This window comes from Lampris incognitus, chromosome 19 (assembly GCF_029633865.1).
Source record: "Lampris incognitus isolate fLamInc1 chromosome 19, fLamInc1.hap2, whole genome shotgun sequence".
In the NCBI taxonomy this organism is placed as follows: domain Eukaryota; kingdom Metazoa; phylum Chordata; class Actinopteri; order Lampriformes; family Lampridae; genus Lampris; species Lampris incognitus.
Genome location: NC_079229.1, coordinates 3076291 through 3099230, shown reverse-complemented (window position 1 = coordinate 3099230; position 22940 = coordinate 3076291). Strand labels below are relative to the sequence as shown.

At 46.2% G+C, this 22940-nt stretch overlaps 1 protein-coding gene across 1 annotated transcript in view; it reads left to right on the top strand.

Annotated features, from left to right (window-relative positions):
* Positions 1–22940, top strand: part of reck (reversion-inducing-cysteine-rich protein with kazal motifs) — a 92400-nt gene that overhangs the window by 45677 nt on the left and 23783 nt on the right. Inside the window, exons 8-14 of the mRNA XM_056299188.1 lie at positions 2560–2757; positions 8439–8703; positions 8849–9022; positions 13816–14028; positions 17179–17315; positions 20175–20318; positions 20557–20745. Of these exons, the coding sequence (XP_056155163.1) occupies positions 2560–2757; positions 8439–8703; positions 8849–9022; positions 13816–14028; positions 17179–17315; positions 20175–20318; positions 20557–20745 (1320 nt within the window). The remainder of the gene's footprint in view (positions 1–2559; positions 2758–8438; positions 8704–8848; positions 9023–13815; positions 14029–17178; positions 17316–20174; positions 20319–20556; positions 20746–22940) is intronic.

The window sequence follows — 22940 nt, the reverse complement described above, 5'->3', positions numbered from 1 at the left end:
TTGTCAACTGGAGGCCTATTAGTTTACTCAATAATTATTATAAATAGTTTGCTATTGTGTTTGCCACGAGATTTAAAAGTGTTCTGGACTCAATTATAGATTAAAATCAACCTGGATTTATGAGGAACAGACATATCCACTACCACAAAACTGGTTTTTGATCTTATTGATGATTCTGAACTAGTTACTGACGACAGTTTTGTTTTTTGTTTTTGTTTTTTTCTTGACTTCTACAAAGACTTTGACACAGTTGAGCACCCCTTCATTTATATTGTCTTGAAAATTTTGGATTTGGTACATACTTTTGCAATGCAATGAAAACCCTCGATGCAAATGGGAACAACTCTGTGAAATTAAGTGACGGTACAACTCAGAGTCTGTCTGGAAAGAGGCATACGCCAAGGCTGTCCAGTCTCTGTTTACCGCTTCCTTATTGTTGCACAAGCCTTTTGTCACTACATAAAATCAAGTAACTTAGAAGGTGTCTCTACTGCAGGTAGAAATAGTTTATTAAATGATACAGCTTTGTTCTTGAAAAATGCTCTGCAGGTAAAGCCTGCAATCCAAATTATTGATGTATTTTCAAGAGCTTCAGGTGTCTGTCTAACTTTAAACAAATGTGAGTTATTTGCTTTAAAAAGCTGTGACATAACCTCTATTGATGATATACCTGTCAAGGAAAAGGTTAATTATTTAGGCATTCTTGTAACCAAGGATCAACAAGACAGATGCACTCTTAATTTTAGTCCAATGATTAAAAAACGGAAAATAAATTTAATTGCTGGTTACAAAGAGATCTGTGCTTGATAACAAAACTGACAACAACAAAACATTGACCAGTTGCTATTTAATTTTTTTGTGGAAAAATCATATAATTACATCAGAAAATCTGTAGTTATCAATTCTTGCAAAAATGACATAAAGACCAGTGAAATGTGACATATTCTAGGACATGAAGACCAGTGAAAACAATAACAATGATTTCCAAAAACAACAATAACAGCATCTACCATGGGTGTCACGGTCATGAGAGGAGCAAAACCGCCTCCTCATCCTTGTACCGCTTTTTATACCGCGGGGTAGGGCACTTTGATTGACTATCTAAATTAGGCACTCTCACATTATTTCTTATGGTGCATTAAGAAGATTGGCTTCATTAGTATGGGTCTCTGGGAGTCTTGTTATCTGTCAACCCCAGCGACTTCCAGTGACATGTGAAATACACTAGTGAAATGTGACATATTCTAGGACATGAAGACCAATGAAATGTGAAATATTCTAGGACATGAAGACCAGTGAAATGTGACATACTCTAGGACATGAAGACCAGTGAAACGTGAAATATTCTAGGACATGAAGACCAGTGAAATGTGACATACTCTAGGACATGAAGACCAGTGAAATGTGACATATTCTAGGACATGAAGACCAATGAAATGTGACATACTCTAGGACATGAAGACCAGTGAAATGTGACATACTCTAGGACATGAAGACCAGTGAAATGTGACATATTCTAGGACATGAAGACCAGTGAAATGTGACATACTCTAGGACATGAAGACCAGTGAAATGTGACATACTCTAGGACATGAAGACCAGTGAAACGTGAAATATTCTAGGACACGAAGACCAGTGAAATGTGACATACTCTAGGACATGAAGACCAGTGAAATGTGACATATTCTAGGACATGAAGACCAGTAAAATGTGACATACTCTAGGACATGAAGACCAGTGAAATGTGACATACTCTAGGACATGAAGACCAGTGAAATGTGACATATTCTAGGACATGAAGACCAATGAAATGTGACATACTCTAGGACGTGAAGACCAGTGAAATGTGACATACTCTAGGACATGAAGACCAGTGAAATGTGACATATTCTAGGACATGAAGACCAGTGAAACATGACATACTCTAGGACATGAAGACCAGTGAAATGTGACATACTCTAGGACATGAAGACCAGTGAAATGTGACATACTCTAGGACATAAAGACCAGTGAAATGTGACATATTCTAGGACATGAAGACCAGTGAAACGTGACATACTCTAGGACATGAAGACCAGTGAAATGTGACATACTATAGGACATGAAGACCAGTGAAATGTGACATACTCTAGGACATGAAGACCAGTGAAATGTGACATATTCTAGGACATGAAGACCAGTGAATTGCAGTCCTTAATTGTGACATGTTCTCTGAATAGAAAGCGTCTCAAGTCACGTAGTGTGTGTCACATTTCAGCCAAATAAACTGGGTAGACTTGTAAGAAGCTGGGGCTCTACTGCAGCACTACCACCTTCATTCTAACCCACACATCCGTTATTCTTCTCTTATTCTACACCCCTTTTTTCACCGATCTCTAAATGTGAGTTGGCGTGGACGGGCTAAGAGCAAGTGTTTACTTACTCTTTAAGAACGAGTGTCTGGTAATTATCTCTGGAATGTATTTGTATTAACCACACATTTTCTTTATGTGCTATCATATCTCATCTCTTCCATCATTACATCAACTTAATTGTGTTTATGGCTTTATGTTGCTCTAGTGGGCTCAACATGCTGCAGCTACGCAGGGCGTCACACCACCTGTAGGGACTACTGCCAGGCCATCTTCAGGACTGACTCCTCCCCAACCATCTCCCAGATCAACGCCATCAAAGAGTACTGTCAGAGCCACAGTGCCCAGCTCATCAGCTGTGTCAGCAACTACACCAAGTCCTACCCCATACGAAGCCCTATAGACAGTGAGTACATTTACATTTTAGTTTGTAAGTTTAGCTCATAACCCAGTACCAATAACAGCCCGAATAGATGAAAATGACAGCAACAGATGAACAAGCTTCGACTTCTGTGTCTAGCGTATATCATCACAAGTCAACAGCAGTGTTTGGAAAGGTAATATAACACGACAAAGATTATGGCGTCCGGGTAGCGGAGCCATCTATTCCGTTGCCTACCAACACAGGGATCGCCGGTTTGAATCCCCGCGTTACCTCCGGCTTGGCCGACATCCCTACAGACACAATTGGCCGTGTCTGCGGGTGGGAAGCTGGATGTGGATGTGTCCTGGTCGCTGCACTAGCGCCTCCTCTGGTTGGTCAGGGCATAGGGGGAATAGCGTGATCCTCCCACGCGCTACGTCCCCCTGGTGAAACTCCTCACTGTCAGGTGAAAAGAAGCGGCTGGTGACTCCACATGTATGGGAGGAGGCATGTGGTAGTCTGCAGCCCTCCTCAGACCAGCAGAGGGGGTGGAGCAGCGACGGGGAAGGCTTGGAAGGGTGGGGTGATTAGCAGGATACAATTGGGGAGACAAAGGAGGAAAAATACCAAATACAAAAAAAAAAAGGAACACTACAAAGCTGTGTCTGTTTGTGAGCCCGTAATACTGTTTGTTTTACCTTCTGAAAGTAAACTAAACTGTCTCTGAATGTATACAGTCAACATGTAGACCCAGGTGCTGCAAGACCTGTTCATTTCATACTGACTCTAACCCCAGTCTTGTCAATCTAAGAATGAAAGTGGTTTTTTTAATCATTCACCGTGTAAACAGGAGGTGTGAGAGGTCAATACATGTCAGGTGCCTACGGCACTGTTGAGAAATTGTAGGTTACAAGCAAGTTAAGCTTGTAACCTACAATTTCTCCACTATGCTCACTCAAAATTGTTGATTTCTGCCGGAAATGTGTTAACTCTCAAGCATATATTGGTCTTTCTGCATGCTCAGTAACCCAGGTTAGAACATCACAGAAAGGTGAATCGGTTCATCTGGACACAACCTTTATTGACAGATACGTTTCATCATCATCTAAGTGACCTCTTCTGTCTCACTGACTGCAGGCGTCCCCACCCTTATAAACAACACCCCCCCACCACCACCACCACCACCACCTCCCACCCCAGTTCAGGGATGGTCGTTCCCTCTTCACATAGATGGCCTCTTTGACTCCCCATTCGAACCAGTGTTCCTCCCTATCAACGACGTGCACATCCTCATCCTTGAAAGAGTGGCCACTGGCCTGTAGATGGTGTAGACTGCGTAGATGGTGTAGACTGCATAGATGGTGTAGACTGCGGAGTCCTGGCCTGACGTGTTAGCTCTCCTGTGTTTTGCCATTCTCTTGACCAGTGTCCGTTTGATTTCCCCGATGTAAAATTCATGGCAATCTCTCCGGCACTTAACAGCTCCACTATATTGCTCTGTCTGGACCAATTTCTCACGGTGACACGGTCAGAATCACCACTGGTTTATGCGTACACAGCTGTCGTCCTTCACCTCTCTTCGACCGGCTGGTGCACTGTTTGGGCGTCGTCCTGACTTTGACAAACACCCAGTTAGGATAGCCACACTTGCCGCTCTGGTGGCCGAGCGGAATAACCCGCCGTTCTTGCAGTCCGCTCGTCACGTGGCTGGGAGGTTCGTATCCCAGACTCGCCATAACCGGTCCTGGCCAGAGCGTCCACGGGGTAAGGTATTCATTAGGCCACCCTTACCCGAGGGATAGTGGGTGTAGATCGGTGTAGTGTTCGGGGACTCGTCGTTCTCCTGCGACCCCTCTGGCCCATCCGGGCACCTGCAGCCAAGCAACCGAAAGCATTCCCCCTACGCCTCCTTCATGGCCTGGAGGTGACGCAATCCATGTGAGGAGGCTTCAGTGTGTAAAGTAGCGAGAGCAGCGACACGAGTTGGAAGGAAGCTGGTGTTACGCCTATCTCCTTCCTGTGGACACGTGAGCCAGGGGAGTTATTCCACAAGAGTTCCGGCTATATGCCGCTGGGTTAACCGGCTGGGATAAGGGGAAAACTAGAAATACATTTAAAGAAAAAAAGGATAGCCACACTTAACCTGGCCTGTTTAATGTGGGATTTCTCCCCTGTGTCAGTGGGGATGTTGTCAGCTCGGGGGTCCGGTGGCCTGATGACTCCTAGTTTGTGCTCCAGTGGATGATGAGAGTCAAACCTTAAGTACTGATCGGTATGTGTTGGTTTACGGTAAACATCAACAAGCAAATGTCCCCCATCACCAATTGTTATTTCACAGTCTAAGAAGGCTACCCTGTCATTTTTCACATCCTCCCTGGTGAACTTGATGTGGTTGTCCACTAGGGCTGAATGGTTTAGGAAAATAATCTAATTGCGATTTTTTTTTTAGGCCAATATTGCGATTTAGTATGCAATTTTGTTTCAAAGTACATTATCTTCCGTGTTATCCACTAAACACAGCAATAAATCATTCTATAGCATGATCAACACAACAGTCAGCATATAAACTGCTCTGTCCTGTAGGCCAAGCCTACGTGTTACGATGAAATGACATGAATTGATGCATGAATTGATAAGAATAACATTTCTTCATTTAACTATTTAATTGTAAAAAAGAAAAACCTTCAATTACAGAATATTCACTGATTGATTAAAATTTCATCTCATCTCATCATCATCTGCTTCTCGGGTCACGGTGGCAGCAAGCTAAGTAGGGCACTCCAGATGTCCCTCTCCCCAGCAACGCCCTCCAGCTCCTCCTGGGGGATCCCAAGGCGTTCCCAGGCTAGACTGGACATGTCGTCCCTCCAGCGAGTTCTGGGTCTACCTCGGGGTCTCCTCCCAGCTGGACATGCTGGAAAACCTCCAAAGGAAGGCGTCCAGGAGGCAACCTAATCAGATGCCCGAACCACCTCAACAGGCTCCTTTTGATGCGAAGGAGCAGCGGCTCTACTCCGAGCTCCCTCCGGATGTCCGAGCTCCTCACCCTATCTCTAAGGCTGAGCCCAGACACCCTATGGAGGAAACTCACTTCAGCTGCATGTATCCGCAATCTCACCCTTTCAGTCGCTAGCTTTGCCCTCCGGCTCAACTCCCTCCTCACCACAATGGTCCTGTACAACGTCCGCATTACTGCTGATGCTGCACCAATCCGCCTGTCAATCACTCGCTCCATCCTACCCTCACTCGTGAACAGGACCCCAAGATACTTGAACTCCTTCACTTGAGGCAACAACTCATCCCCGACCCGGAGGGAGCAATCCACCATTTTCCTGTAGAGAACTGTGGCCTCCCGGCCATCCCGGCCATTTCACACTCAGCTGCAAACCGCCCCAGTGCACGTTGGAGGTCACGTTCTGATGACGCCAACAAAACCACATCATCTGCGACGAGCAGAGATGCAATTATGTGGTTCCTAAAATGGACACACTCCTCACCTTGGCTGTGCCTTGAGATCCTGTCCATGGATATCACAAACAGAATCAGAGATAAGGGACAACCTTGGTGGAGCCCAACACCCATTGAAAACGTGTTTGACTTTGTGCTGAGAATGGGGACACAGCTCTCACTTTGGTTATACAAGGACCGGATGTCTTGTAGCAGCTGCCCCAGTATCTCATTCTCCCGCAGTACCCCCCACAGAGTGCCCCGGGGTACATGGTCCTAAGCCTTCTCCAAGTCCACTAAATACATGTAGACTGGCTGGTCAAACTCCCATGCCCCCCTCAGCACTTCCGCAAGGGTAAAGAATTGGTCCATTGTTCCACAGCCAGGACAGAATCCGCATTGTTCCTCCTGGATCCGGGTTCGACCATCAGTCGGAGCCTCCTTTCCAGCACCCTAGAGTAGACTTTCCCAGGTTGGCTGAGCAGTGTGATGACCTGATTATTTGGAGCACACCCTCTGGTCTTAAAGTTAAATCATTCCATGGGACGTGGAATGATTTAACTTTACCACAATTTCATTTAGCAGCCACTTTGATCCAAAGCGATGTACATCTGAGAGTTAATACAACAAGCTAAGCAAAGCCGGCAAAGATCTAGTCAGAAGGTGACAATGCAAGTAAGTATAAAAAAAACTAGGTTCAAGTATGATAGTACATAGGTGTCAACAGGCAGTGCACAAAGACAATGCATAGGGTGCATAGAAGCCATTTTTTGATACTATCAGGTATGGAGGTGTTTAAGAAAGAGCCGGGTCTTTGGCTTCTTCTTAAAAATGGAGAGGGACTCTGGATCGAATTGAGTTTGGTAACTCGTTCCATATTCCCTCTTTGCCACATTGCCACATATTTGTTGATATAATATCTACTAACTCTGCAAATCTGATACATAGCTAAACCTAATCCTGAAATCCAGCACATAGGATAGCATAGCTAGACTTAATGTAATACCTTGCTTACTTCAGTGTAGGATGTTTGAAAGGATTTACAACCAATTATACTGTGGCAAGCTGGTGTGGAAGGAGTCAAGAAGCAGAGATCTCTTTTAAATGGCAGCTCCCTTGCCTCATACATCGCACGACCCTGGGAGTGCTCTTTTATTTACACACCAAAAATGGCTGCAGCCCCCCCGCGGTCATTATTAGAAACATTAGGCTTGGTCACGGTCCTACAGTCATTCAGTCAATAAAATTGTCGTCTACTTAGTCCAAATCGAAACCCAAACAACACAACCACAACAACTAAAATATGAACACATCACTGAAACAACAATTTGAACATGAACTTTAACAGTCCCAGAATCCCTTGCGCTTCCCCAGTGCAGAACTGCCGACAGTCAGAGCGACTGCCCTCTCCGATTGCTGCAGTTCTTTGCTGTTTTATGTCAGCTTGTATAAGGAATTTAAGCCTCTCTACAGCCAGTCTAAGAAGGCCTATTTATTGCTCACTATAATACTGCAATAAGATTCGTCTGTTGACTAATATGAGCTAATATGGTAAACATAGCTCTACCAGCTTAGTATTAATCATATACTAGCCAGCTATTGAGGGATACCTACTTATGCCAGTTCCAGCAACCTAACAAACACTAACTAAATATGGCTATCAAGGTGATAAATTACTATCCAAAACCATCCTAATACAACTAATAAGTTACTATTTTTATCATCCTACTACACTAATGTAAGAGTAACTCAGCACTAGGCAGCTCTCAACACTCAATCTAAAAACCACGAGGCCACTTTAGCATAGAGGTTACTGTATGCTAACTAGCTACTTGCTAACTGCACCTGCCCCCCTGATTTCAGACTTGATTTAGTTACTAATGTTTCCTCCTCAACTTCAGCCTCTCAGCTTCCGCAGCAGCCTCTCAAAGATACTTTACCACTTGTCACATATTCCACTCACAAATTCCTACTTGAAGTAGGAATTACATAGTAATTTCAATAACAAATCCTCAGTATCCAATCTCTCCAGGCTGCACCCTAGCTTTCCATCAATGCTCCCTAGCCTGTGCTGCTAGCTCAATACGTATATGTAAACATTTTTCTTTCATGTGCCTCATCTACTGCATTCACACCTGGAATGGTGTGGCAACCATACCTGGCCTCAAGCTAGTACCCACCAATTCCTGGGGGAATGTCACCTACCGATCTAATCACATCTGTTTACCCTTTCATCCTACCTTCTCTCTGTCCATCCCTCCATTTTTCACTCTTAGGCCTGTATTGCTGCGACAGGGCAGAAGACACCCACTGCCAGGTGGCATGCCGGCGCATTCTGCGCACAATGACCACTGAACATGAAATCATGGAGGGTCTTATTGGGGAGTGTGGCTCCCAACCTCTTCCCCAAGATCCCCTGTGGCAGTGCTTCCTTGGCAGTGCTCATCCCCCCGCCAAGACTGATATGGAGGCCTCACCTCCAGTCAAAATGGACTGTGCCAAGCTGCACTGCTGTTTCAAAGCCAACACGACACTCTGCAGGTACAAACAATTCATCAACTGTCTGGATTGGCAGTGGATAGTGCAGAGCACTAATGCTTTTTTCCTCTTGTGTTTATCATAAAGTTGCCACTTCACCCTAAAGCCCATTGCATACAGTGGTATAAGCTCACCTATCTCCCCATAGGGACATGTGTCAGGAGATAAGTACTAACTGGGGCACCCAGACATGGCAGGAGTTCGACCAGCTCTGTGAGTACAACCCAGTGGAGTCAGAGCTCATCACCTGCCTTGCTGATGTCAGAGAGCCCTGTCAGCTGGGCTGCAAGGACCTCAGCTACTGCACCAACTTCAACAATAGGTCAGAAATATAACTGAAGAGCTGCATTTCATCTTGAATACTGCATCTGTAATCTAATTGGTGATGATTTTCTTGACAATGTCAAAAACTATTTGTATATTTATTAACAAATCAGAAAACTTTAGTAGCACCAATATTAATTGGATGGAATACTATCAAGTTCAGCAAAAATTTATTTCCCTACTAATTACCATAACTAGAAATGTATGCAAGCATTGCGTTGGCCTTGTAAATTACAAAATAAAGTGGCCTTCTTCCTCTTCTTCTTAAAAGCATTCACCCAGTTTCATATAGAGTGTTAGAGTTGTACATTATATTAAAGTTATACAGATTTTAGACAGCATTATCAGAAACCATTCTGTCTAAAATTTTTAAAAAGAAATATCTGGATAGTCATTTGTAAATATAGCGTTCTCTCCAGTAACACCATCACTTCATCCGTGCATCAGTTTGCCTCTCTTGATAGGTTGTGTGTCCTAAAGGTCAGTTTTTTGTATTGTGTTTTTAATAGCACAAAGAGACAATACTTCTGAAAACTGTCAGGACTTACTAAAACATAGTAAGACCAAGATGTGTTGACTCCCAGCAACATCAACCATGTAGACGCATGTAATGTCTGCAGTATAAATACACTACACTAGCAATCAGACATGGCACAAATACATCAACAAGTATCTTGTTACAGATACTTGCTCATCAAATGTATCAAAATAAAGTACAGGGGTGTCCAGGTAGTGTAGCGGTCTATTTCATTGCCTACCAACACGGGGATTGCTGGTTCAAATCCCTGTGTTACCTCCGGCTTGGTCGGACGTCCCTACAGACACGATTGGCCGTGTCTGCGGGTGGGAAGCCAGATGTGGGTATGTGTCCTGGTCACTGCACTAGCGCCTCCTCTGGTTGGTTGGGGTGCCTGTTCGGGGGGGAGGGGGAACTGGGGGGAATAGCGTGATCCTCCCACGTGCTACGTCCCCCTGGTGAAACTCCTCACTGTCAGGTGAAAAGAAGCAGCTGGTGACTCCACATGTATGGGAGGAGGCATGTGGTAGTCTGCAGCCCTCCCCGGATCAGCAGAGGGGGCGGAGCAGAGACCGGGACGGCTCGGAAGAGTGGGGTAATTGGCCGAGTAGAATTGGGGAGAAAAAGGGGGGGAAATCTCCCCCACCTCAAAAAAATAAATAAACTAAATAAAATATTGGTATGAGAAAATGTATTTAATTAAAATACAAGTAATTTGTCATTTGAAAATACAAAACTTTATTCTATACAAACTGATGTCACATTTTAGGCATTTAGTAGCCTCAATATGGGTCTGACCTTTACCCCCTACATTGAAAAGATGAGCTCTGCTAACTTCTCCACGTCATAGATTTGATGTGGCCAATCAGGACAACTTGGAGGTGGGAGGCTGGGAATTCAGGGTGCATGCTGGGAGGATTCTGTCAGTCAAAGCCACCCTTGACTGACTGAGTGAACAGCCAATTGAAATGCAGCTGGGGGAAGTGAAGCGTGAGGCCACAGTGATGCACTAGTGCTTTCAGAAGACAGTAAATGTAAGGCAGATAGATTTAAATATAAAGATAAGGGCAGTGCAGTAATTACATTCCTGAGATCTCCAACTTAACAAGCAACCAACTGAACGCGTGAAGACACTAAAACGGTACCATTACAGCAGCGTATGATACAATACAACATAGACGAGAAAGAGAAGCACCCACCCCTTCCCCCCAAGGCCAACAACAACCCAACCCCTTTCCTCACTCATCTACGTGACTTCGTCAGTCTCAGCTGTCTGCAGGGATCCCCAAACTGATAAACAGCACAGCTGCATAACCACTTAAACCAGCCAGTTTCAGTATCAAGCATGCGTCAAGCATGCGTCAAGCATGCGTCAAGCATGCGTCAAGACATGTTGCTGCTGGAGCTGCAGCAGCAGTAGCTTCAACATCTACTGCGACAGCAGTACCCGCCATTGTGCAGCAACAGGTGGAAGGAAGGAGGGAAGGTGGGTGGCCATGGCCACTGCCAGGCAGAGGAGCATTTAGAGGAGCTGTTAGAGGAGCAGGCAGAGGAGCTGTTAGAGGAGCAGGCAGAGGAGCTGTTAGAGGAGCAGGCAGAGGACAGGCAGATGAGCATTTAGAGAAGAAGGCAGAGGAGCAGGCAGAGGAGCAGGCAGAGGAGCATTTAGAGGAGCTGTTAGAGGAGCAGGCAGAGGAGCTGTTAGAGAAGAAGGCAGAGGAGCTGTTAGAGGAGCAGGCAGATAAGCATTTAGAGAAGAAGGCAGAGGAGCAGGCAGAGGAGCTGTTAGAGGAGCAGGCAGAGGAGCAGGCAGATGAGCATTTAGAGAAGAAGGCGGAGGAGCAGGCGTGCAACAGGAAGACCAAGGAAGAGAGTAAGAGGAGGAGAGGGTAGTTGAAGTGGTGGGCAGGGAGCAGCATGCAGGGAAACAGGGACTGTCAGGGAGGGCACAAGGGGGTAGTGTGTGTGACAAGCCATGATGATGATGATGAATGATGAATAATTGAATTAATGATAATGACATAAGATGACATAATCGTAATGCTATCATAAAGTAAGACCATCAGCCACTGCTGGTGCTCACTCAGTCAGCCAATGCCAGATAGCACAGAACAAGCTATTTAGCATGGCTTTGTAGCCTAGCATGGGTCACCAGTGGTGCCTGACTGTTCTAACGTTAACTAGCCAACGTTAGTGTTGGCTAAGCAGGTTAGGGTTAGGCCCATATCCTAATATTATTAAAATTATTAAGCTAGCTTCCGGGTTGTGTGACGGTCGATTCTGTTGCCTACCAACACGGGGATCGCCAGTTCGATTCCCTGTGTTACCTCCAGCTTGGTCGGGCATCCCTACGGGTGGGAAGCCAGATGTGGGTGTGTGTCCTGGTCGCTGCACTAGCGCCTCCTCTGGTCGGTCAGGGTGCCTGTTCGGGGAGGAGGGGGAACTGGGGGGAATAGTGTGATCCTCCCACGTGCTACGTCCCCCTGGTGAAACTCCTCACTATCCGGTGAAAAGAAGTGGCTGGCGACTCCACATGTATGGGAGGAGACATGTGGTAGTCTGCAGCCCTCCCCGGACCAGCAGAGGGGGTGGAGCAGAGACCGGGACGGCTCGGAAGAGTGGGGTAATTGACCAAGTATGAAAAAGGCGGGAACCACCCCCCCAAAGAAAAATGATTAGGCTAAGGGTTCTCTTGAAAAAGGTGTGTGGAAAGGCTGTGTAGTAGGCTACATCTGTAGCGCTACTGTGCTAAAATGTTATGCCTGCTTATGTATTAGTATTAGCCCAGCACAGTGAAACACATAGTTTTCATTTCCAACAACAGGCAACAAGTTGTCCTTTTTATTTTCAGGTATGTGGGAACTATTATGATACATATGGTATGGTGCTGCTAGTACTGTGTGTGGGGGAACGCAGGCCTATGGGGATCACAAGGATGGTGTACTGGTGGGTGGTGTTTGACCGATTGTGGGAGGCCACGATATTGTAAATGGTACAGAATACGGAAATGCACAAATGTATAGTTGCACAACAGTGTTGTTAGAGACCCCTCAAATCGCCTCAGATTACGTTTTTAGCTTTCATTTGCCACGCTGAGTTTCCCCTATTTCTCCAATAACTTGCACTATGTTTACACGTGTGTACAAACACACAAAACTTCACGAAAAACATGTACACAAATAGACACACGTGTATTCCCACACTCATGTACTCACATACACACACACTCATGGGTTATAAGCAAAGTACCCATTCATCAGAGGCAAGCACAGTGGTGGAACCACACCCAAACCTCTGCCTCTGCCCTCCATCCACCTCCTTCTGAACCTACCAATTAACTGACTCACTTCAGCCCAGCCCTGCAGACAAGATCCTGCTGGGAGGTTGGAGAAACACGGCTCTGACGTCACCTCTGGGGATATACTCTAGTTCTGCCTCTGCAGCTTGATTTCCATGTCCCGTAATTCAAGAACACCCAAAATGTGAACATGAGCTAAACCAAAGCCCTTTTAAAAATGCCGAGGGTTCAAATCCTCAACTGTCCAAATCTTCTCACCCCACTCTCTTCGCTTCTTCCACGATGGAAACATCATTTGATGGTAGTCGCCACCGTTCAGTGATGTGACATGTCTCACGACACGTTCCAGATGATGAGCTGCAACTGAGCGATAAGATAGTATCACTGGCCACACCTACATCTTAGACCTTGACCCGGAGTTCTACAGCAAGACCAGAAGGAAAGCCCTCCACCTTTCATGTGGGACTCTGCTGGTCTTGAGTCCTGAACAGCCATCGTCAGAGCGAATCACTGGCCGTTTGTAACATGTCCTGTAAAAACTCAGGCCTAACACGTTTTATGCTGATTGACACACTCGCCTTGTTTCTGGGAGTAAGTAATACGTAATGTGATGTAGTATTTGAACAGTGTAATAAGTAATACTTTGTATTTGTATGTTGTGATATTTTGTTTTGCGAGTAACAACCCAGACACTGGCTCTGATATTAAGAACACCCATTAAAAAAATCTACTACATATATTCCAAAAGGAGGCCATCTTTTTGATACATTTCTTATTTCATATAAAAAGTCATATCTGTGATTAATACCTAATAAGGATGAGTTTTCTGTTCATTCTGTAAACTACTTTTGTCTGACAAGTATTGGCAATTCCTGATTTTTATCAATGCTGAGGCGTTGCAAGGTGTAATTCAATAATTCAATAGTTAAATCTTGAATTGTATTTATTTTGATGTGCTTTTTCTCATTTCATGTAGGCCGACAGAGCTGTTTCGCAGCTGCAACATCCAGTCAGACCAAGGAGCCATGAACGACATTAAACTGTGGTCCAATGGGACGATTAAGATGCCGTTTATGAACATCCCTGTTCTAGACATCCGGAAGTGTCGGCCAGAGATGTGGAAGGCTGTGGCCTGTGCCTTGCAGATTAAACCCTGCCATAGCAAGTCCAGGGGAAGTGTCATCTGCAAGTATGCATTCAACCCTAAAAAAAAAACCCATAAAAAAGGTTCCTAACCCCTTGGTTGTCATGTTTCATCATACTGGAAATGGTTTGAACCTAGTATAGATATGCACGATGCATAAACTGTTACATAATCTGCATAAACTGTTGGAATTTACAGGACTAAAGTATATATTATCCACCTGTTCAGGAAAGGCTAAGCAACCCTGCCCACCTAGCTACCACTCTTACAACAAGTCCTGGTCAGTCCATGTCAGGTTCTGTCAAGCTCTGTCAGTCCCTGTCAGGCTCTGTCAGTCCCTGTCAGGCTCTCACCTGGCTCTGTCAGGCTCTGGCCTGGCTCTGTCAGGCTCTGTTAGGCTCTCACCTGGCTCTGTTAGGCTCTGTCAGGCTCTGTCAGGCTGTTAGGCTCTGGCCTGGCTCTATCAGGCTCTGGCCTGGCTCTGTCAGGCTCTGGCTTGGCTCTGTCAGGCTCTCACCTGGCTCTGTCAGGCTCTGTCAGGCTCTCACCTGGCTCTGGACTGGCTCTGGTCTGGCTCTGTCAGGCTCTGGCTTGGCTCTGTCAGGCTCTCACCTGGCTCTGTCAGGCTCTGTCAGGCTCTCACCTGGCTCTGGACTGGCTCTGTCAGGCTCTGTCAGGCTCTGGCCTGGCTCTGTCAGGCTCTGTCAGGCTCTCACCTGGCTCTGTTAGGCTCTGGCATGGCTCTGTCAGGCTCTGTCGGGCTCTCACCTGGCTCTGTTAGTCTCTGGCCAGGCTCTGTCAGGCTCTGTCAGGCTCTCACCTGGCTCTGTTAGGCTCTGTCAGGCTCTGTCAGGGTCTGGACTGGCTCTGTCAGGCTCTGTCAGGCTCTGGCCTGGCTCTGTCAGGCTCTGTTAGGCTCTCACCTGGCTTCAGGCTCTGTCAGGGTCTGGACTGGCTCTGTCAGGCTCTGTCAGGCTCTCACCTGGCTCTGTTAGGCTCTGGCCTGGCTCTGTCAGGCTCTATCAGGCTCTCACTTGGCTCTGTTAGGCTCTGGCCTGGCTCTGTTAGGCTCTGGCCTGGCTCTGTCAGGCTCTCACCTGGCTCTGTTAGGCTCTGGCCTGGCTCTGTCAGGCTCTCACCTGGCTCTGTCAGGGTCTGGACTGGCTCTGTCAGGCTCTGTCAGGCTCTCACCTGGCTCTTTCAGGCTCTGGCCTGGCTCTGTCAGGCTCTCACCTGGCTCTGTTAGGCTCTGGCCTGGCTCTGTCAGGCTCTGTCAGGCTCTCACCTGGCTCTGTTAGGCTCTGGCCTGGCTCTGTCAGGCTCTGTCAGGGTCTGGACTGGCTCTGTCAGGCTCTGTCAGGGTCTGGACTGGCTCTGTCAGGCTCTATCAGGCTCTCACCTGGCTCTGTCAGGCTCTGTCAGGCTCTGGCCTGGCTCTGTCAGGCTCTGTCAGGCTCTCACCTGGCTCTGTTAGGCTCTGGCCTGGCTCTGTCAGGCTCTGTCAGGCTCTGTCAGGCTCTGGCCTGGCTCTGTCAGGCTCTGTCAGGCTCTCACCTGGCTCTGTTAGGCTCTGGCCTGGCTCTGTCAGTCCCTGGCAGGCTCTGGCCTGGCTGGCTGTCACAGGGCTCAGTCAGTGATGCTCCCGGGTAGGGCTGAACAACAATGAAAAAAAATCCCTGTTGCAGTTGTTCAATAGTTTTTCAATATGTATTGTAGTATTAAAGAATAAAAACAAAAAGACTTAAATAATTTCACCAGATGTGTGCAGCTTTTAACTTTCAAAGCTCCATTTGCAAAGACTCTAACACTCTGTTACTGGCTAGGGTGATTTTAAAAGGGAAATAAGGCTTCTGACCAACAAGTTATTCAGACAGATTACATTATATTATCTGTCTGTAACAAGTGCTAGAATAAATGTCTTTATGCGTAGTCATAAAAGAGTGGACCTTGCTACATTTTATTTTCTATCAGTTTCTTGGGCTCATCAGCCTTACATTGCATTCTTTGCACTGTGATTATTGCACTTATAAATGATAATAACAATACCAACACATTTTATTCATATAGCGGCTTTCCAGAGCTCAAAGGGACTTAGCGATAGTGAGAATCAACGTAACACAAGCAACAACAATCAGAACATGACCGCCAAGAAATAAGACATAACTCAATAAGAGGAATGTGAGATGAAAGGAGAGGGGGTGACACTGAAAGAAGAGATGAGTTGAGATGAGATTTGAAAGATGTAATAGTGGAAATCTTGCAGATGCTCTGTGGGAAGGAATTCCAAAATGTAGGAGCCGTGATACTGAATGCCCTACATGTGTGTATTGCCATATAGAGTCTGAGACTATGTGTTGTTTAGCCCTGCTCCTGGGTGAACAGCCAGGAGGGATCACATGTCCAGCACTGTGAACAGTAACTCCTAGGGTGCCTGTACAACTGTGGGGGGATCGAAGGAACCCTCCTCAACAAACCTGCAGCTGGCAGGTGAGAAGAAGCACGCAGCCGGTTCCATGAGTATGGGACAACAAAAGTGGGAGTGTTCACCCTTCCCACCCATCATAGGGGTCAGGGGTCAGCCAAAGATGGGGCCTTAGGAGAAAAGGGAATTAGGCATGTCAAATTGGGATGAAAAGGGGAGAAAAATGATAAAAATCTCTCCCAGGCAACGTAGTGCTAAATGTTCCAAGGCTGTGGTCCAGAGAGGAGGGTGAGCGAGAGAGCAAATAGGTGAGACAAACTGGTGTGGGCATGAACACTTTTATTACAAGTGGTAAGAAAAAATTCTGGTACTCCTAACAGCAAAATGTAGAAGTTGCTGCACAGTTTATGAGTAAGTACCCACCCACTTCAAGCACTAAAACCTCTGACCCGTCAACTCTGTCTTCCCTCTCTCTGCAGAGAAACAGACCTTTCTTTTTCTGCATTCTTTCTCTTCCTTCATCCCTTCCCACAGTCAGTCAGAAAGCAGACATGTAGTTGGTAATTTGAACAAACGGGACAGAACCCAAGATAATATGTCTGTCTGGGTCTTCATGGACATGTGGAACCTCTGGTAAACATTGCTCAGGATCTACCATGTCATGTCTGTGTGCAGTGTGGGGGAGGACGTGCATATGAGCACATCTCATATACATTACATATATGCTCTGTTTTCTATGGTCTCTTGTCTTCTCTTCTCTTGTCTCGTCTTAGATCAGATTGTGTGGACATTTTGACCCAGTGTGGAGACAGGATGCGTTTTCATGAGGGACAGACCCCAGAGAAAATCTGTGAGCTGCTGTCCCCTATTGATGACCCAGAACGCTGCATCCCTCTTCACAGATACCTCAGTGAGTCAAATGTGTGTGTGTGTGTGTGTGTGTGTGTGTGTGTGTGTGTGTTGGGGGGGGGGGTTTAGAAAATTGTGATTGTAACTTTTCTTTTATAATTAACACATATTCATCCATATACTTGATGAACTGTACTTGCAGATATATATGTGCATGTTGAAATATACACATATATCTTTTTTCCAGAAGGATATAGGCTCCAACACTGTTCCTCACTTTCTACCCTTCCACTGACGGTTGGAGCAACCTCAGCAGTCACAAACAACACAAGCACATGTTTTAAACCAATGAAATTCATGTGAAATTTGTGTTTTGATGTGCATACTCTTCCGGTGGGGGGGGGGGCAGTCTTATCCAGAAAGGTGTTTGTTCCAACCAAGCAGTGACACACCTGATCCCACTAATCAACCTGTAGAGTCTTTGCTGAGGACCTTGATAAGGAGACACAGGTGTGCAACTACTTGGTTGGAACAAAAACCTGTACCCACACCAGCCCTTTCTGGATAAGACTGCCCACCTCGTAGTACGATAAACGATAATCAGGTCAAAAATCCCCACTCAACAGGGATGTTCAGTTGCTGTTGTGTGGGGCTGGACTAGACTGGACTAGACTAGACTAGACTAGACTAGACTAGACTAAACTAATCCCTTTACAACACCTCTGTTGAGCTGTGCAGCAAATAACTGCTGCCATTTTAAAAGAGATTTATCACTGATACACAATAAAAACACACTGAGTGTATAACAATCTAACACGTGCATTTCAACACACCTCCCTTCAACCGCGTATGTTTTGTGGCTCTTGATAAAAAACACATCATTTATTCAGGTAAACATTATAGCTAATGTACTCATGCTGCTGTTGGGCCAATCTCAGTTTGCTTTAGCAGTCACTTCATTGTGTCACATTGTCAAGTTGTTTCTGGAATATGTGCAGCTTCCCCACCTGAAAGGGACTGATGCATCTACCCCAAGGTTTTTTCCCACTCAATGACCAAAAAGCTTTTCCTATTTCCCTCCTTTTATTTTGGCAGGTTCAGCAGTTTGATTTAATGCATCAGTCATTTGCCATTAGCTGAAAGTCATAAGCCAAAAGTCATAAGTCGTATGGCACAAGCCATAAGCCATTAGGTGAAAAACCTTTGACTTAAAAAAAAAAAAACAGGAAAGAAAAAAATGTATGTACAAATATGCTACTGGAGCTGGGACATAACTAGTGTGCGGCTGTAAGATGTTAAAGTAAGGGTCTGGTTTATGGGTATAAAAGCACTCTGTGTAAAGTTGATTAGCCGGGTGTGAACTCCATCAGAAAATGAGGACAAAGGAGCGTCATACTGAAGTAACAGACAAAGTGATTAAAATGCAGAAGGCGGGAAAGGGACACAAAACAATATCCAAGGGTGTGGATGTCCCATGGAACACTGTTGGATCCATGGTGAGAAAGTGGAAGCTGTCTCACACCACCCAGACGCTCTGTAGGACAGGCCGTCCCTCAAAGCTAAGTGTCAGAGCAAGACGTGGGCTGGTGAGGAAGGCCACACATGATCCTGCAGTCACTCTGAAGGAGCTCCGGAGGTCAGTGGCTGAAACTGGAGTAAATGTGCATGAGTCAACCATATCACGGCTCTCCATAAATCTGGCCTGCATGGGAGGGTGGCAAGAAAGAACCCATTGCTCAAAGCTATGCATATAAAAGCACGCTTGAAGTTTGCTACCAAGCATGACAGAGACCCAGTTGGGATGTCAAGGCTTTGTGGTCAGATGAGACGAAAGTTGAGCTTTTTGGCCAAAACTCAAAGCGTTATATGTGATGCAAACCTAACACTGCTAAAAAAAAACACCCTCCCTACAGTAAAGCATGGCGGCAGCATAATGCTATGGGGTTGCTTTTCCTCTGCAGGCACTGGGAACCTTGTGCAAATTGAGGGAAGAATGGATGGAGCTAAATACAGGGAAATACTGGAAGAAACCCTGCTGCAGTCTGCCATAACACTGAAGCTATGGGGAAGGTTCGCCTTCCAGCAGGACAATGATCCTAAGCACAAGGCTAGAGCAAAAATGGCATGGCTCGGCAACAAAAAGGTCAATGTTTTGGAGTGGCCAAGTAAAAAAAAAGTCCAGCCCTCAACCCCATTGAAAATCTGTGGCACAGACTGAAAATCACTGTCCAGATGTGCCATCCCACCAACCTGCAAGACCTGTAGAAATTCTGCCAAGAAGAATGGCCAAAAATTACTCCAGGACAATGTGCAAAGCTTGTACATACTTACTGTTATTGCAGAAAAAGGGTACTCTACAAAGTATTGATATGTGGGGGATGAATACTTATGCAAGCGCTATGTTTAGGTTTTTAATTTATTTTTTTTAAAAAGTCAGCGAAACGTAACTTATTTTGGCTTTGGGAACATGCTGTTAGAGCTTATGGGTTCACAAAAATAATATTGTTCAGGAACACATGTGTGAGTATCTTTTATAATCCAGAAGTTACTGATGACCGTCAAGGGGGTTGAAGACTTTTGCAAGGCACTGTACATCACACACACACATTTTGCTCTCTAAGTTTACAGACTGGAGTACACATTTGTGTGTTAGTCTTACAAGTTTGCAAGTCAAGTTACAACTTCACACACCTTATAATACAAGTACGCACCTTGTTATAAAGAACCTTATCTTACAGCTAATATTGGCAGTAATGTGTGCCCATACATATCCATAATGATAAATGGTGGCTCAGCAAAGGATACACATTTTCCTAATATTCATGTTAGAGCATGTTAATGTTCTCACCAAGAAAGAATACTGTCATGATTAAAATATTATATCACTACTCCCCCCCCCCCACATACACACACACACTAGCCCCCAGTTCCTTAGGAAACAGCTTCATTGAAGAGGTGATCCACCCTTGTAATCCCAACCCCTGTCCAAGTAACCACCTATGCCAGGTCAACAGGAAGGGCTGCTACGATGAGTTCAACTGTCAGCCCTACTTCTGTGTGCCAGGTAGGGAAAAGAGCCTCCAGTGGGTTTCTCCGTCTCTCTCAACTAACATTTTCCCATGACAATTATGAATAACGACGATCCCTAGATGTCTACATTTTCATGTTGGTTTGGTGTTGCCAATGCAAGGGGTGTGTGTGTGTGTGTGTGTGTGTGTGTGTGTGTGTGTGTGTGTGTGTGTGTGTGTGTGTGTGTGTGTGTGTACCCTTGTGACTGTGTTCACCTGTTTGTGTGTGTTCAGGTTGTAAACTGGGTGAGGCCTCAGAGTTTCTGGTCCAGCAGGATGCTCATATACAGGTTCCAACTCGGAGTGGCCCAGTGGGCTGTTATGAGGTGTGTTCCTGTGGTCCCAGTGGTCGTCTAGAGAACTGTGAAGAAATGCCATGTGTGGACACCAGCAAGGCCTGCATCATAGGGGGAATCAAAAAAAGTAAGCGTGACCTTCACTCACGAGCAATCTGTCCACCTGTGTGTCTGCTACTGGACAGACCAAGGAGCATTAAAGTAGGGAGACAAGAGTAGGTAGAGGAGGTATACACATACACATATCTTCTTTTTTTGGTGTGGATTTTTTCCCCTTTTTCTCTCAATAGTATTCTGCCAATTACCCCACTCTCCTGAGCCGTTGCTGCTCCACCCCCTCTGCTGAGGGGGGGGGGGGCTGCAGACTACCACATGTCTCTTCTGATACATGTGGAGTCACCAGCCGAAAGTAGTAGTAGTAGTAGTAGTAGTAGTAGTAGTAGTAGTAGTAGTAGTAGTAGTAGTAGTAGTAGTAGTAGTGAGACTTTGAAAACAACAGCTTTATGGTCCGATACAGGCATGTCCACCAGATTAAGACACCCAAGATAGAAACCAGATGAGAGTACGGTCTAAGATGTGGCCTTTGGAATGTGTGGCCCCTTTAACAGATTGAATGAGGTTAAAAGAGTGTAAGATCCAAAACATTTGAAGTCAGGGAATGGGAAGGACAACATACACTAATATTAAAATCACCAAGAATAAGCACCCTGTCATATCGTGGCATGACAATAGATAAAAGGTCCGAAATGAGATAAAAGTAATTGAATAAGGGGGCCTATAAGTTAAGATGCAGAGTAAAGGGGGAGGGCCAGTAATTAAAAAAGCATAAAGCCTCAAATGAGAACAAATTATCCAAAGTAACAGTAAGCACGTAAGACCTACGTTTCTACTATTAGATATGACATGTCGATGAGAGGCACGGTGCCTAATGATATGGGGAAAACTCCCGGTGAGAGGGTCAATGACAGATGAGGCCAGCGGAGGGAGTCAGCGGGCGGAACAGTACCTTCAGGAGGGTCCGGGAGGGAAGCGTGGGATGTAAACCGTCAGTCACGTGGAGAGGACTTTATGGCGTGCTGCAGGTTGGCCGCTAGCATCCGGGTACCCAGCCTGTCTGAGTGGACTCCGTCAGATCTGAAGAAGGAGCGATGATCCCAAAACAGATTACAATTGTCAGTAAAACCAGTATCGTGAGCTCTGCAGGCGGAGATGAGCCAGGTGTGCAGGCTGAGGATTCTGCTGAAAATACGCCTCGCTCCACACTGGCCTGTGTGGAGCGAGGCGTATTTTCCACAAGTACTTAAAAAGCTGAAAAGGTCAATAAAATCCTTTTTGCTTAGTTCAGACTGCTGACGAGCTGCATCGTCTGTCTCCACATGAACGATCACTTGATTGGTGGAGGACAGGACAGAGCGGATCAACCCTGGGAGTTTCAGGATATCAGGGACCCTGGCTCCAGGGGAACAGTGAGCGGCTGCGTTGAGACAATGATGTCCTTGATTATGGCATCCCCAACTATTAATGTGGCTGGGGGGGGGGAAGGGGACGAGGAGAGGTCGGCTGTGGGTGTAAACGAACCATCGCCGCCTGGGGATGTGGTGTCGGAGCAAACAAGTGTTGTGACGAGACAGAGAATGGATTTCTCTGCCGGGTCGGGGCACAGAAGACCTGGAGAGCGTCTAATCACGGCCTCTTTCAGGATCTTATGACGGGAAGCAGAGGTCATTACCTAGGATGAGGGCTGTTCTCTTGGCTTCACAGTATGACAGCGAGCCACCTGAACAACACTCGCCACCAGCAGGGTAGCTGCAGTGTCTGAAGACGCGTCAGAGCCGCAGGAACATCAGCTGGGTGGACCGGAGTGTCATCAGACGGAGCCGCATCGCGGTTGGAGAGGGAGAGGGAGAGGCATAGGCGGGGGGGAGGCAGGGGGGGGGGGAGCAGCCCCAGCCCCGTCGGAGCCTCTCTTGCGGCCGCAGACCACCACTTTGGCCCAGGACAATTTGGTGGTTTGGTTTCGAGCAGGAGGAAGGCCATCGACAAGTAGAGGGGTCCCACAGAACTGTGTCCTGGATGGTCAGACTGAGAGCGGCAGTCCGTCTGGACTGGCCAGAGGCCACGCCCATGAAGCTGGTCAAGAGGGACTCCTTCTTATAGAGTTCACCAGAAAGCCGTCGAACATCCTCTCAAGGTCAGCGAGCTGTCTCTTTGCTTTCTCTAGTAGCACGCAGTCCTCACAAGGCGAAGTTGGCCTAATTGTTTGGTTAGCTTAGCCAGAAGCTAGAACCAAGCCACGCAGACCCAACACTACAGAATCTGAGG